General features: G+C 37.5%; 1 protein-coding gene across 3 annotated transcripts in view; it reads left to right on the top strand.

Annotated features, from left to right (window-relative positions):
• Slc12a6 (solute carrier family 12 member 6) overlaps nucleotides 1-13,697 on the top strand; it is a 100,423-nt gene that overhangs the window by 74,924 nt on the left and 11,802 nt on the right. For all 3 annotated transcript variants that reach the window (XM_004643133.3, XM_004643132.2, XM_004643134.3), the window contains 9 exons: nucleotides 2,591-2,805; nucleotides 4,208-4,366; nucleotides 4,529-4,627; nucleotides 4,885-4,942; nucleotides 7,058-7,232; nucleotides 7,476-7,594; nucleotides 9,673-9,771; nucleotides 11,747-11,866; nucleotides 13,193-13,297. In XM_004643133.3, coding sequence (XP_004643190.1) covers nucleotides 2,591-2,805; nucleotides 4,208-4,366; nucleotides 4,529-4,627; nucleotides 4,885-4,942; nucleotides 7,058-7,232; nucleotides 7,476-7,594; nucleotides 9,673-9,771; nucleotides 11,747-11,866; nucleotides 13,193-13,297 — 1,149 coding nt within the window. The remainder of the gene's footprint in view (nucleotides 1-2,590; nucleotides 2,806-4,207; nucleotides 4,367-4,528; nucleotides 4,628-4,884; nucleotides 4,943-7,057; nucleotides 7,233-7,475; nucleotides 7,595-9,672; nucleotides 9,772-11,746; nucleotides 11,867-13,192; nucleotides 13,298-13,697) is intronic.

Raw genomic sequence — 13,697 nt, 5'->3', positions numbered from 1 at the left:
TGTCAAGGGTCAGCCCTGACTAACTGTGATTTAGAAAGATTAATCTAAAGATTGATCAATGTACACTGTAGACTGATCAGCAAAGGGCAAATTCATCACTTGAGTAATACATAAAGAAACAATGATTAGACTGAAATAGTAAAGTATTTCCTTTAAGTGGCTAAACATATCTTTTAGGTATTAGTACTGGGTTTAAATTACCAGGATGTGATTTTTCCATTGTGACTAGCACTGCATTTGGTCCTAATGATTGGTGCACCATAAATAACCACTGAGGTTTTGTGAATTGATTTCCTGAGTCCTCACTAGGTAAAGAACATTGCACTTATTTATTTAACATATATAATATATATAGGTTAAAATTACGTAGGTTTATGAGTTTTGAAAATGGTTAAGAACATTTGAAGTGTTTTTAAAAGTTTGGAAAAGGTTTATAAGAATGTGGGAAGAATGGATGTGTGTGTGTGTGTGTGTGTGTGTGTGTATACTAAAATGTCACTACTTTGCTGATTTTCACTTATCATGGAAGTGTCCAACACAACCTCTGTGATAAGTGAGGAACCACACTGTATTTGAACTCTTAGTGAAGTACTTTGCAAACAGTGCCATGATTATCAGGAACCTTTATAAGGTATTTAAATGGTGAATTCATTCTATTAATGAAAAATCTGGAGTTTTAAATTTTTTTTCTATTTTAGAACCTTTGAGTGCTAAGAATTTCTAGTTATGAAATAAAGGAAAATGATTGTCATATTATTTGTATATTATATGCCTTTAGGTAGTACAGATACCTAAAAGTATATTTTTGAAGCTCAGTTGTTCTCCTTTTAACTAGAGACATAAGGACTAGGTGGTACTGAGTGCTATTTGTAATCTTGTTACAGAAATCGTTTTTGAAAGTCATCTGTATCATCTAAAACTCAAACCTGTTGGTTGTTGTATATTAATTTACTGAGATTACAAAAAAATAGATCTTTTTCTTATGATGAGTGTTGGGCATGGTGGCACACGCCTGTAATTCCAGTACTTGGGAGACTGAGGCAGGAGGATCACCTTGAGTTTGAAGACAGGCTGAGCTACATAGTGAGTTCAAGGCCATTCTGACCTGCATAGCGAGATCCTGGAGGTAGTGGGGGGGGGAAGAGGAAGAAGGAAGGGAGGAAGGGAAGGATGGAGGGACAGAGGGCAGGCGGGCGAAAGAGTGTCCAGGGTCTTTTTTTTTTTCTCCCCCCTTTGGTCTTTTTGAGACAGGGTCTCACTATGCTGTTCAGGTTGGCCTTGAACTCACTTTGTAGCCCAAGCTGGCCTCCAACTCACAGTGATCCCCCTGCCTCTGCCTCCAGAGTGCTGGGATTACAGGCATGTGCCACCATGCCCAGCCTGTCCAGTGTCTTTCAGTGACTTGGCCTAAAGTTAACTAATGACAGAGCAAGAACATTAACTCTAATTCCCTAACTTCTGTCCAATGTTTCTTATTTATGCTATATAGTATCAGTAATAGATTCTATCATAAATGTTTAATCTGCTCATTGGTAATATAGTGTAAGGTCCTTTCAAGGTCAGGAAAGCTCTAAAAGCAGCAGTTTGGCTGTATCTTAGTTTGGAAAATTCCCCATGCCTTGAGTTTGCCTTTGGGGCTTCACCCTTTGGTTTTTGATTGAGGAAAAAGCCATAATTCATAGTTTTGTCTTCAAAGTATTCCAGCAAAATAAGACAGAAGCTTAGAAAAACATATGAAACAAAACTAAGAACTGTTGAAAGTCATTGACATTGAGTAATAGATACATGATTCATTTATGTATGTGCATAATCATTGTGAAGACTTTAGAAGTTGTTTTGTTCTACCTAACAACAAAGAGGTTTTTAAACTATTGGTGTATTAATCTTTTGTTTTGTTTAGGTCTTTGGATAGAACAAAAATAAATTCAGAAAAAAGCAGTAAAATAAAAGAATATTTCCATTATTCTTTAATACCTTTATTCCCAGTGGGTCTAGGCTTAAATACAAAAACAGTTTGTCTTAGTGGGATGTGTGTGCGCATGTGTGTTTTGTTTTGTTTTGTTTTGTTTTGTTTTAAATTCTAGCCAAGCTGTCTTCCTTGCAACAATAACCAAAAGGCTTAACATAATATTTCCAAGGGGGTGTTAGGAGTTTAAGGCTTTTCTAGGCCAAAAAATCAGGGACTATTTCTTAATAAGAAGAATCAGAGGACTCCAGGGTTACTTTGACTTGACAGTTGATTAGTAGCCTAACATTTTTTTTTTTGAAGATGAGTCAACAATAGTGTCTTCTCATAACTCTTATGTTTGAATGCTATCACTACCGTGTACCATCAGGATGATCTTGGACAGAACAGTGTATTTCCTTAAAGTTTAGTTTTTCTGTCTACAAAATAAAACATATGAGTTCATTGTGAGATTGGCACAATATCTGAGTCACCACTCACAGTGCTAGTCAATAAGATAAATATTAGTTCCTTCCCTACCTATGACAGAAGCTCTTAGAGATGAGATTGCTTGCTCCTTTACTAACCTCTTTCCTTTTGTAAAATGTATTTTCTTTTTTCCTTACTTAATCTTTTTCTATGTAGGGTCTGCATGCTGGGTAACCGCACTCTTTCATCAAGACACATTGACATTTGCTCCAAGACCAAGGAAATTAATAACATGACAGTGCCATCAAAACTATGGGGCTTCTTCTGTAACTCCAGTCAGTTTTTCAATGCCACCTGTGATGAATACTTTGTTCACAATAATGTCACTTCAATCCAGGGCATTCCTGGCTTGGCTAGTGGTATCATTACAGGTAAGTCAAGGGGTTAGTAGACATGGTTTTTATTCCTTTCTGTGAGGAAATAGTCTTCCCCATTTTAAACTCTTCTCTACCTCAGTGCTACTTCCTTTTAAAACAATTTTTGTTGTTGTTGGTACCAGGGATTGAACTCAGGACCTTGAACTTGCCAGGCAGGCAATTAGGCCACCGAGCTATCTCCCTGGCCCACTGATTCCTTTTTTAAGCTTAGTACACAGCACAGTCATTCAACATCCCTTGCAAAGTGCTCTTTGTTAAAATTCACCTTCTATGAGAACAGAGTAGAGCTAGAATAAGATAAAATCATTTCTGTATTCTGTCCCTCTCCCACTTCCCCACCTTTCTATTTTGATATAATGTCTTCTTTCATTGTCCAGGCTGGCCTCTATTTTCTGGGTTCAAAGGATTTTCTGCCTCATCCTTCTGAGTAGCTGGGACTAAGCATGCTTCACCATAGCCAAATTTGTGTGTGCTTAAAAAATTGCCAGTGTTATTCCTGAAATGGCAAGTAAAATAGATCTGGTTTTGTGACGTCATATTCACATATATTTTCCTAATTTAACTTAATTTCTGAAATTTTTTTTTTTTTTGGTCTTTTGAGACAAGCCTTGTTGTACAGCTTAGGCTGGCCTTGAGCTCACTTTGTAGCCTGGACTGGTCTCAAGCTCTCAGTGATCCTTGTGCCTCAGCCTCCCAAGTGCTGGGATTATAGGCATGTGCTACCATGTCTGGCTACTTGAAATTCTTTCCTGCATGACATTGTGACATTGATCTTAAACATTTAATCCACAAATTTCTTTGCACTAGCAAGTTCACACTAAGATGTTAAAAATAGTTAACGATTAATAAAAAGTAATAGGCTTTGAGAGACATTCTCACTGACTTACTGTTTGTATTAGAAACGTTACCTGTATTTGTTGTGCTAAAGCGTCTTGTCAGATTATCTTTGAAATGAGACATTTTATTTTTATGTGTTTTTCTGCACAAGTTATATGTGTATGTATATATATGTTCATGTTGACAACCCTTTAAAAACTGTTATAAGGGTCTAGAATTGTGGCAAGGTGATGGAGTACTTGCCTAGGCTATGCAAGGCTCTGTATGATGTCAAGCAAAACATTAAATACAATAAAATAAAAATATATCAAAGAATAGTCTAATTTGAAATGTCATTTGGTTATGAAATCATTTTACTAATTTTTGTTTTTTGAGACATGGTCTTGCTGTGTAATTCAGACTGCATTGAATTCAGTATGCAGCCTGGCCTGGCCTCAAACTCACAGCAGTTCTCCTGCCTCATCCTTGCCAGTGCTGGAATTGCAGGTGTGTGCCACTACACCTTGCCGGCTGTATTTTTACTATACTTCTTTTGATTATATTCTTTTTCCTTCTGCAGAGAACCTTTGGAGTAATTATCTACCTAAGGGAGAGATCATTGAAAAGTCCTCAGCCAAATCATCTGATGTCCTGGGAAACTTAAATCATGAATATGTTCTTGTTGACATTACCACCTCCTTCACTCTCCTGGTGGGGATATTCTTTCCCTCTGTCACAGGTAAGTGATAATGCTGGTGTCTAGTTTAGAAGATTTCAGACCTAGGGAGTTATTTTTTCCATGAGATAAAATTATGCTTTCAGGATTCATACATTTGCCTTTAGCCCTGAGTATGAGTATAAACATCAAGAAGTTAACTTTGTTTTGTACCCTCCTCTGAAGGTATCATGGCTGGATCAAATAGATCTGGAGATCTGAAGGATGCTCAGAAGTCTATTCCCATTGGAACGATACTTGCCATCCTCACCACATCCTTTGTCTGTATCCTTTTCACGGATCTGGTCTGAGATGTAGGTATAGGACCATCCAGTAGAACTAGGGTGACCAGTGTTTTAGCAAAGGTTTTTCTCACTACTGTCCTCTTGGCAGATACTCTGCCCACTTAATATACAAACTTCAAGTAAGATTTTTATAGGATTAGGAAATTTAGTGATTTACTTGAGTGATAAAATTATTCTGATTCTTAACTGTCTGATGTTGAAAGGTAAACAGCAGTTTCCTTGACCACAGTATGGTAGATTTAAGCAATGTTGTCCTTTTTGGTGCATGTATCGAAGGGGTTGTTCTCAGAGACAAGTGAGTAGTTGAATTCTTTGTGTCATTTTCATGACATATGATCATCCAGAATAGTTCTAAGGCAGTTATGATCTCAGAAACCCAAGCTAAAGAGTATCAGTGATTGAATAGCAATTAGAAAATGTATGTACTGAGATAGGGGTGTAGCTCAGTGATAGAGCACTATGTAGCATGTGCAAGGCCGTACAATTGATACCTAGCACAAGAAGAAGGGAGAAAGGGAGGGGGAAATGGAAAGAGGGAGAAAAAGGAAAGGAAAAAAAAGAGGAAAGAAAAATAGTTATGTGGGTATTTGCTTTGTGGAAATTCATTGATGTGTACATTTATTTTTTGCATAGTACTTTTTTTTTGTATTTTAGAGAAGGGTCTACAGGGTGTTCAGGGTCTCACTACTACATCGGACTCCGTCCAATTCTCCTGTTTACAGCCTCCCAAGAGCTGGGATTACAGGTGCATGCCACCACACCCAGTCTCAATTGCTGTCTCAGCGTGCCCCAGGAGCAGGGCTGGCACTGCAGGCCCAGGGATTGAACCCCCAGCCCCTGTGCCTGCTTGCAGGCACTTTAATCCACTGAGCTATTTGACCAGCCCTTGCACAGTACTTTTTACACACTTCAAAAAGTATTTAAGCAACCCACAGAGCTAATTTAACTGATCCATCAAATTATCAGTGACCTAAATAATATTCAGTAAACTAAATAATAGTTTATGTGGAGTATGCATGTGCCATAGACATGATTTGTTATATACTTCCAGTGAGAGCAGAATTTAGCATACTTTTCTGTTTGGTAGTGATTTGAAAATGTTTTACCATATTGATCCTTTTTTAAAAGTTGCTCCCTCTTAGGAATCTGCCATAAGTAAAGAAAATCTGATGTGTCTGTATACATAAAGATATTGATTCCATGTTAGGCATGATGACACACACTATAATCCCAGCTCTCTGAGAGGTTTAGGCAAGAAGATAGAAAGTTTAATCCATGCCTTAGCAGAACTATCTCAAAAAGTAAAAAGGACTGGCTGGGAATGTAACTCACTGCAGAGGTCCTGGGTTCAATCCCTATTTATGTGTGTGTGTGTGTGTGTGTGTCTGTCTGTCTGTCTGTCTGTCTGTCTGTCTGTCTCTCTCTGTCTCTGTCTGTCTCTCTCACACACACACAAATACTAATTACATAAATTATGATATAGTATTATTCAAAGCACTAAATTTTGCCAGGCATGGTGGCGCATGCCTGTAATCCTAGCCTCCAGCACTCAGGAGGCTGAGACCAGAGAATTGTTGCAATTTCAAGAGCAGCTTGTGCTACAAAGTGAGCTCAAGGCCATCCTGAACTGCATAGAGAGACCCTGTCTCAAAAAGACAAAGCACTAAATTTTTATTCATGGTCTTTCATAACAGAAAAAGAATACAGAATTATAAATGCAGTCAACTCATCCAGGTTTTTAAAACCATAGTAAATAGACTAAGATATGCTAGATATACACAATGTTAAGATTTGGAGTTTCCCTTTTCCTGTTTTTTGTGCTTTTCCAGTTTTTCCCTGAAAGCAGATTATTTTGATAATCTGAAGAGGGAAGCTGTAGCTAAAGCTGAGTTTATTTTCTGGTTCTATGGTTTTCTTAATAGGGGCCATTTTTGGTAGTAATTTGAAAATGTTTGTGGGGATGGAACCCATGGCCTTTGCACTGAGCTATAGTCCTACCTTTCTTTACTTTTTTTTTTTTTTTTTGAGATGGGGTTTCACTAAACCATAAAGTTGCCCAGGCTGGGCTTGAACTTGTAATCTTTTTGTCTTTGTGGCTTAGCCTCCCAGAGTGTTGGGATGCCACGCTTGTGCCAACATATCCAACTAATGCCTTTTTTCCCCTGGGGTGCTAGAGAATGGACCCAAGGCCTTCTGCGTGCAGGGGAGGTACTTTACCACTGAGCTACATGCCCTGACTGTTGCATTTTAATCAGAGCTGTCTGCCTTTACCTTTCTTAGTATTCATGTCTACCTCAATGTTAATTCTGTATAAATTATAAATAGAAAGAAATGGGTGAGATTCCTTTCTGATATTTCAGTGTAAAGGTATTTACAGATTAAATTTCCTTTCTTCTTATTTCTTTCGTAGGTTTGGGGATGCTGTAAAAGGTAACTTGGTGGTGGGGACCTTGTCTTGGCCATCCCCATGGGTGATTGTCATTGGCTCCTTCTTTTCAACTTGTGGGGCTGGACTTCAGAGCCTCACAGGTGCACCACGGCTGTTACAGGCTATTGCCAAGGATAACATCATACCATTCCTGAGGGTGAGTGACATCCTCGTTTTTCCAAGGTTTTAGGAGAAACAGAGTGGTTATAAATCATAAATATGGAGACAGGTTTTTAATTGAAAACCTTGTAATTCATGAGTTTATATGCAATTGTGGAAAAGATGTTTAAAAAATAATACTGTTGTAGCATTATTATTTTTCAGATCATGAAACTGCAAATTAAAAGAATCAAGAGCACATTTCCTCAGTATATGCTGGTATTTTCCCTCTTACATACAGGTTTTCGGTCACAGCAAAGCCAATGGGGAGCCTACTTGGGCTTTGCTTCTGACTGCTGCCATTGCAGAGCTGGGAATCCTTATTGCCTCCCTTGATCTTGTGGCACCAATTCTGTCTATGTAAGAGCCAGTTATTATCTTCAGTTATTTTTATTTAAATGATACATAATACATGATTTCCATCAGTCGTATAACAGCAGTGATAATGACAGAGTCAGTCAAATACATGATAGTAAACATTCCAGAAAACTTTCACATAGGGCTGACTTGCCCAAAGGCCTTGCTAGACTAGTACTTTACTGCTGAGCTGCACCTCAGCCTCATCTTTTCTTATTTATTATTAATCAGCTAATAGCTTTTATTCATTCACCTCTGACTTATTGATAACTTTTTACCTACCTGACACTATGCAATGTATTGAGAATGCAGAGATGGATAAGGCACAGCCTTAAAGAACTGATGATAAGGAACCTTCATGATCTGTGCATAGTGATGAGGGCCATGGTAGAGATGAACGCTGGGTGGGGTAGGAGTACTTAAAGTGAGGTGTCTTAAGTAGCCTGGAACTCTAGAATTATTGCAGAAGGTGACGCTTGTGTCTTGAAGGATGACTAAGAGAGATTAGAAGAAAAAAATTGAGCTGGGAGTGCTAATTGGGAAGAAAAATGAGAGGCTAAATGAATGCTCTATTACTCTACTACAGTAGTAGAGATGAAAAGGAAGAAAAGTTTAGAAATTTTTTTCCCCCCAGTACTAGGGTTTGAACCCAGGACCCTCATTCTAAGCTACATAACCAACCCCTTCCTCCTTTTTGTTTTTGTTTTGTTTCGGTTTGATTTTGAGGTTTTTTTTTTTTTTTTTGTTTTGTTTTGTTTTTTAATGTATTTAGTACAGAGTCTACCGGGTCTCACTACACAGATCACACTCATAGTGATCCTCCTGTTTTCAGCCTCACAAGCATTGGGATTACAGGTGCACCCCACCACACCCAGTCTCATTTGCCCTCTTAGTACACCCCAGGGGCAGGGCCAGCACAGCACACACCAAGGTTGGAACCCCAGCCCCTGTGCTGATTTTTGGTTTTTGAAACAAGGTCTCACTATGTTCAGACTGGCCTTGAATTTACTATGTAGCCCAGGTTGGCCTTGAGCTCACAACAGTCCTTCTGTCTCAGCCTCCTGAGTGCTGAGATTACAAATGTGCAACACCACACCCAGATGCTTGGTTTTTATGTTTTTGTTTTTGAAGCAGGGACATACTAAGTTGTACAGGCTGAGCTTGAACTTGTAGTTCTCCTTCCAAGAGTGCTGAGTTTACAGGCATATGACACCACACTATTTATTTTTTATTATAATTTTTTTTTTTTTTTTTTTTTTTTTTTGGTGGTGGTGGTAGGGATTAAATCCAGGACTCAACACATGCTAGGCAAGTGCTCTTGCTGTACCCTCAGACCAGATTTTAAATAGGTAGAATCTCATAGGGCATCCTAAGTGAATTCGGATCAAAGATGAGTAAAGAAGAAGAAAACCTGGGTTATCTCATAAACACCTGTGTAGAGTAATTATGTCATCAGCTGAAAGAGAACACAGGATAAGTGGGTTTGTGGGAAGAGGTTTAAATTTTTTGTTTAATCAAGGGCTAGAGGCCTGAAAGTGGGCTTCTTTACAGCAGAGGTCTATAGTTTAATTTAATTTTATTTTTTTTTAATTTTGGTGGAACCGGGGATTGAACTCAGGCCATTGAGCTTGCCAGGCAAGCACTTATTCCACTGAGCCATCTCCCCAGCCCTATAGTTTAATTTAATTTTATTTTATTTCACTGTACTTTACTTTTTTTTATTTTTTGGTACTGGGAATCAAACTCAGGACCTTGTGCCTGCCAGACAGGTGCTGTGCCGCTGAGCTATATCCCCAGGCCTATAGTTATTTTAAGTAACCCTCAAGGAATCATTTTATAATAATCATTGTTCTTACAAGTTGTTTTACTTTGTTTTGTTTCATTTCATGATGCTGAGGATGAAATCTAGTACTACATCCCTAGCCCTTACTCTTATTATTATTATTTTTTTATTTTTTATTTTTTTGCGGAACCGAGGATTGAACTCAGGCCCTTACGCTTGCCAGGGAAGCACTTATTCCACTGAGCCATCTCCCTAGCCCCCCCCTAACCCTTACTCTTTTTCCCTTTTTGTACCTCAGGTTCTTCCTCATGTGTTACCTCTTTGTGAACTTGGCGTGTGCTTTGCAGACGTTACTTCGAACACCCAACTGGAGACCCCGATTCCGCTACTACCACTGGTGAGTCCACCTCCCTTTCCAGCCTCTCCCCTTCCTCCTCCAATTTCCTGCCCTTTTTCCTCTCAGTTGAGTACAGTACCATGCCCAGTTTAGCCCGCATCATTCTTTAGGTTGAAACAATGTTCCCTTTATTTATCTATTTTCCTGTTTCCCTTGTAACTAAGCAGTAGACTTCATGCCTTTATACTTTTATTCTGATATTCTCATCAGTTCTCGTTCTTATATTCTCATCCTTTATGTGGTGGCAGACTAACCGAGTTAATATCTTAACTAACTGCTGTCTTTGTAACCTTCAGCAAAGCACATAGTCATGTAAAATTCCATTTTATTCATTTATAAAAGAGAACTCATAAATCTGAAGTGCTTAGTGGAGGACCTGGTATATAGTAAAACTCTTAATGAAATGTTACTTTTGGCTGCTGCTGCTACTATTGTAAAGTTAAGCCTTCCTAGTCCTGACAGTCATCCAAATTTTTTTGGCCACTATGTGAGCTCTTTCCCATGTCTTTTCTCTCATAAACTTACAGTGCCTTAATGAGGTCCAGTATGCATATACCCATGGTGCCTTCCTCTTTGCTAACTTCTTTTGATCCTTAACTGTATTCACTTAGCAATGGTGGGCAGTGATATGACCTTTACCTCACAGATATTATACCTTCAACTGGTTTTAGCACATCTAATCTTTTTTCTGCCTTTATGTACAAATTCACTGAACAATTTTTTGTTGCTATTTTGCTTCCATTTTATATGTATATATATGTGTGTGTGTGTGTGTGTGTGTGTGTGTATTTTTTTTTACTAATTTTATTGAGAAATGAATAGCAATAAGAAAATTTTCAAAACTGATTAGTAGGACAATATGACAATATGCAATGTATTATTTCAGTGTATTAATTATACATGGCATATTGTATTATTGAAATAATACATTGCATGTTGTTGTCTTCATAATGGTTATTCATAGTACAAGATGCAGACATGATATCCCATCCAAACACTATTAGTACAAATCTTTCTTCTCATTGAATTAAGAGAAAGTAGCTGTATATCTATCCTAACTATTTTGTATAAGCAGACACAAAATGGTCCTTCGTTTGTATCCCCTTTTTTTTGTTTAGTTTTGTCAGGGATAGGTATTCCATTGCCATTTAAATACTGTAGGTGCGTGGATTCAGAAAATAATTCAGCATAGTCCAGTAGTCCATAATAGTGGTGAGTTATTCATAGAACTTGCTTCTATTATATTTTGTTATTTTTCTTAGATTTTAATCTTCAGATAATCAACTCTCCTGCTCATGATTTAAAATTCATCCAAGAGCTCAGAAGTTCATTCTGTCCACAGAAAAATTTCAATAAATGCAGCTGCCTATCCAATATTTTATTTGATTAAAAGAGACCCACTTTATCATGCTACAAAGTTTCTCTTATATAGTAGTTTGTAAGACAACTAGAGGCACATTTTTCTCAGTGAGTTCTGTGCTTATGCTAATTAAATATTCATAAATTTGGGGAAATATTTATATGAAAAAAGTTAGAGATTATGGATTTATTAACACTTCAATCCATGCTTTTCCAGGTGATTCTTAATTAATCATCCTCATAACTACAGATGAAAATTCTAGTGTAGAGCCCTTGTTCATTTACACTGGTGGGAAGCATCTTTGTTACAAAGGGTACTTGGGGCTCAGTACATATTACCTGCCTGTTGCCAGTCCATGGCAAGACAACTAAGAAGTTGAGAATACAGATTTGTAAACTTACCTAGATAGTATTGTCATGTAGGCTGAGAATATGCTCAGTGCTTGGGCACTTACCCAGCATGGGCAAGGCCCTACATTCACGGCTAAAAACCCTAGCATGGCTAAAAACAAATACACAGGGGCTATAGTGGTTCATGCCTATAATCTTAATATCTTTAGCATACTTTTTTTGTGACTTAGACTTTTTTTTTATATTCTTGTTTTTAACTTTCTAGGGCCCTCTCTTTCATGGGGATGAGTATCTGTCTGGCTCTGATGTTCATTTCTTCCTGGTATTATGCCATTGTAGCAATGGTAATAGCTGGTATGATCTACAAGTACATTGAGTACCAAGGGTGAGTGTGGATTTCACCTTGATCACTGCTAAAATTCTGAAGACTAATTTTGTATATTCAGCTTAATGAAAATTACATTATAGCGCCTGCTTTTTAAAAAATAATTATTTATTTATTTATTTTGTGTGTGTGGCCAGCTCAACCCACCAGGGGGCGGGGCTGGCTGGCATGTGGTGCTGGGAGATTGAACCACGGTCCCTGTGCTTTGCTTGGCTTAGCTTGTTCTAAGTAGGAGCTTTAGACCACTGAGCCATCTCACCAGCCCCGAAAATTACATTATAGATCCAGATAACTTCATTTGGCTGTGAATACATTCTCCCTAATTCTGTTTTTTATTTTATTTTATTGAGAAACAAATATCAATGAGACAGTTTCAAAACTAATAGGACAGTTTCAATAATTAATACATTGTTATCTTCTTAGTGGTTATCCATAGTACAAGATGCAGACAGAATAGCCTGTTCAAACGCTATTAGTACAAATATTTCTTCTCACTGAATTAAGCAAAAGTAGCTATATATCTATCCTAACTATTCTGCATATACAGATACAAAAGGGTCCTTCCTTTGTATCACCTTTCTCCCTAATTCTGTTAACCATCTTACAAAGTTTTCATTGTAAGGGGGAACCTGTTAAGAAAGTATACATGGGTTATAAAAAATAGCTAAAAGAATATATCTAAATAATAGTGATCAGTCCTAAGTAGAATATTACATAATACAAATATTTTTGCTAATCTCTTCAATCAAAGTATTGCCTCTGACAAAAATGAGGCCAGAATAATTTTGTAACAACTAAAACCAACTGGCTGTGATGGCATACACCTGTAATCTTAGTACTCAGGAGGCTGAGACAGAAGGATCGCAGTGAGTTTGGATCCAGCCTGGGGTACATAAATGAGTTCCAGGCCAGCCTGCACTACATAGAGAAATTGTCTCAACCCTTCCTAAAAAGAGACCTCATAACTTTCCCAAATGTAGGATAAATAACATTCTGATTCAGAAAATTACATTGAATTTTACTTTAACTTAAGTTGGGTCTTTATAAGTTTCTAATGCAAAATACTATTTTACATTGTTGCTTTTGCATAAATGTACAAGACTGAGTCTCTGAACTGTTTGTATGACGTAGTCTGTTGGTACATATTAGGGTTCATTTGGTTCACAGTGGGTTCATTATCTTACTAACATATACATCATTAATATGAGTTTAAACTTCTACCTTGTGTGTGTGTGTTACTTTTACTTTTCAAAGTGAAGTTTTTTTAAAAAATGATGCTTACTGTATTTTAAATCTGTCTTTGTTCTTTTCTCCTTTTTCTCCCAGAGCTGAGAAAGAATGGGGTGATGGCATCCGTGGGCTGTCGCTCAGTGCAGCCAGATTTGCTTTACTTCGGCTGGAGGAAGGACCTCCACACACTAAAAACTGGAGGTAAACAGATTACTCCATAGCGCTTAATGGTGTTCAGCACAGAGTTAATACACTACTTGTGCTTTGTTGATTCCTGGATAAGGAAATTATGCAGCTCAAGGAATTGGCATGATGGACCTGTTTTAAACTATCCTACATCCTTACTTCTTTTGCTTCTGAGATTTGTGATTTATATTTCTGTCATTTGTTGTTTTTGCTTAAAGACTGATCAATTTGAGCATTCAGAATAATTCAGTACCCTCATGTGGTCATCTCTGATCTCTTTTTTTTTCTTTCTTTTCTTTTTTCATAATTTTATTGAGAAACAAATAGCAATGAGATAGCTTCAAATCAAATTGGTAGGACAGTTTCAATAATTAACACATTGCATACATTCTTCCTAGTGGTTAATTGCTGTACA

This window comes from Octodon degus, unplaced genomic scaffold (genome assembly GCF_000260255.1).
Source record: "Octodon degus isolate 3935 unplaced genomic scaffold, OctDeg1.0 scaffold00166, whole genome shotgun sequence".
Taxonomy (NCBI): domain Eukaryota; kingdom Metazoa; phylum Chordata; class Mammalia; order Rodentia; family Octodontidae; genus Octodon; species Octodon degus.
Note: the sequence above shows the minus strand (reverse complement) of the source record. Positions and strands in the feature narration are given on the sequence as shown.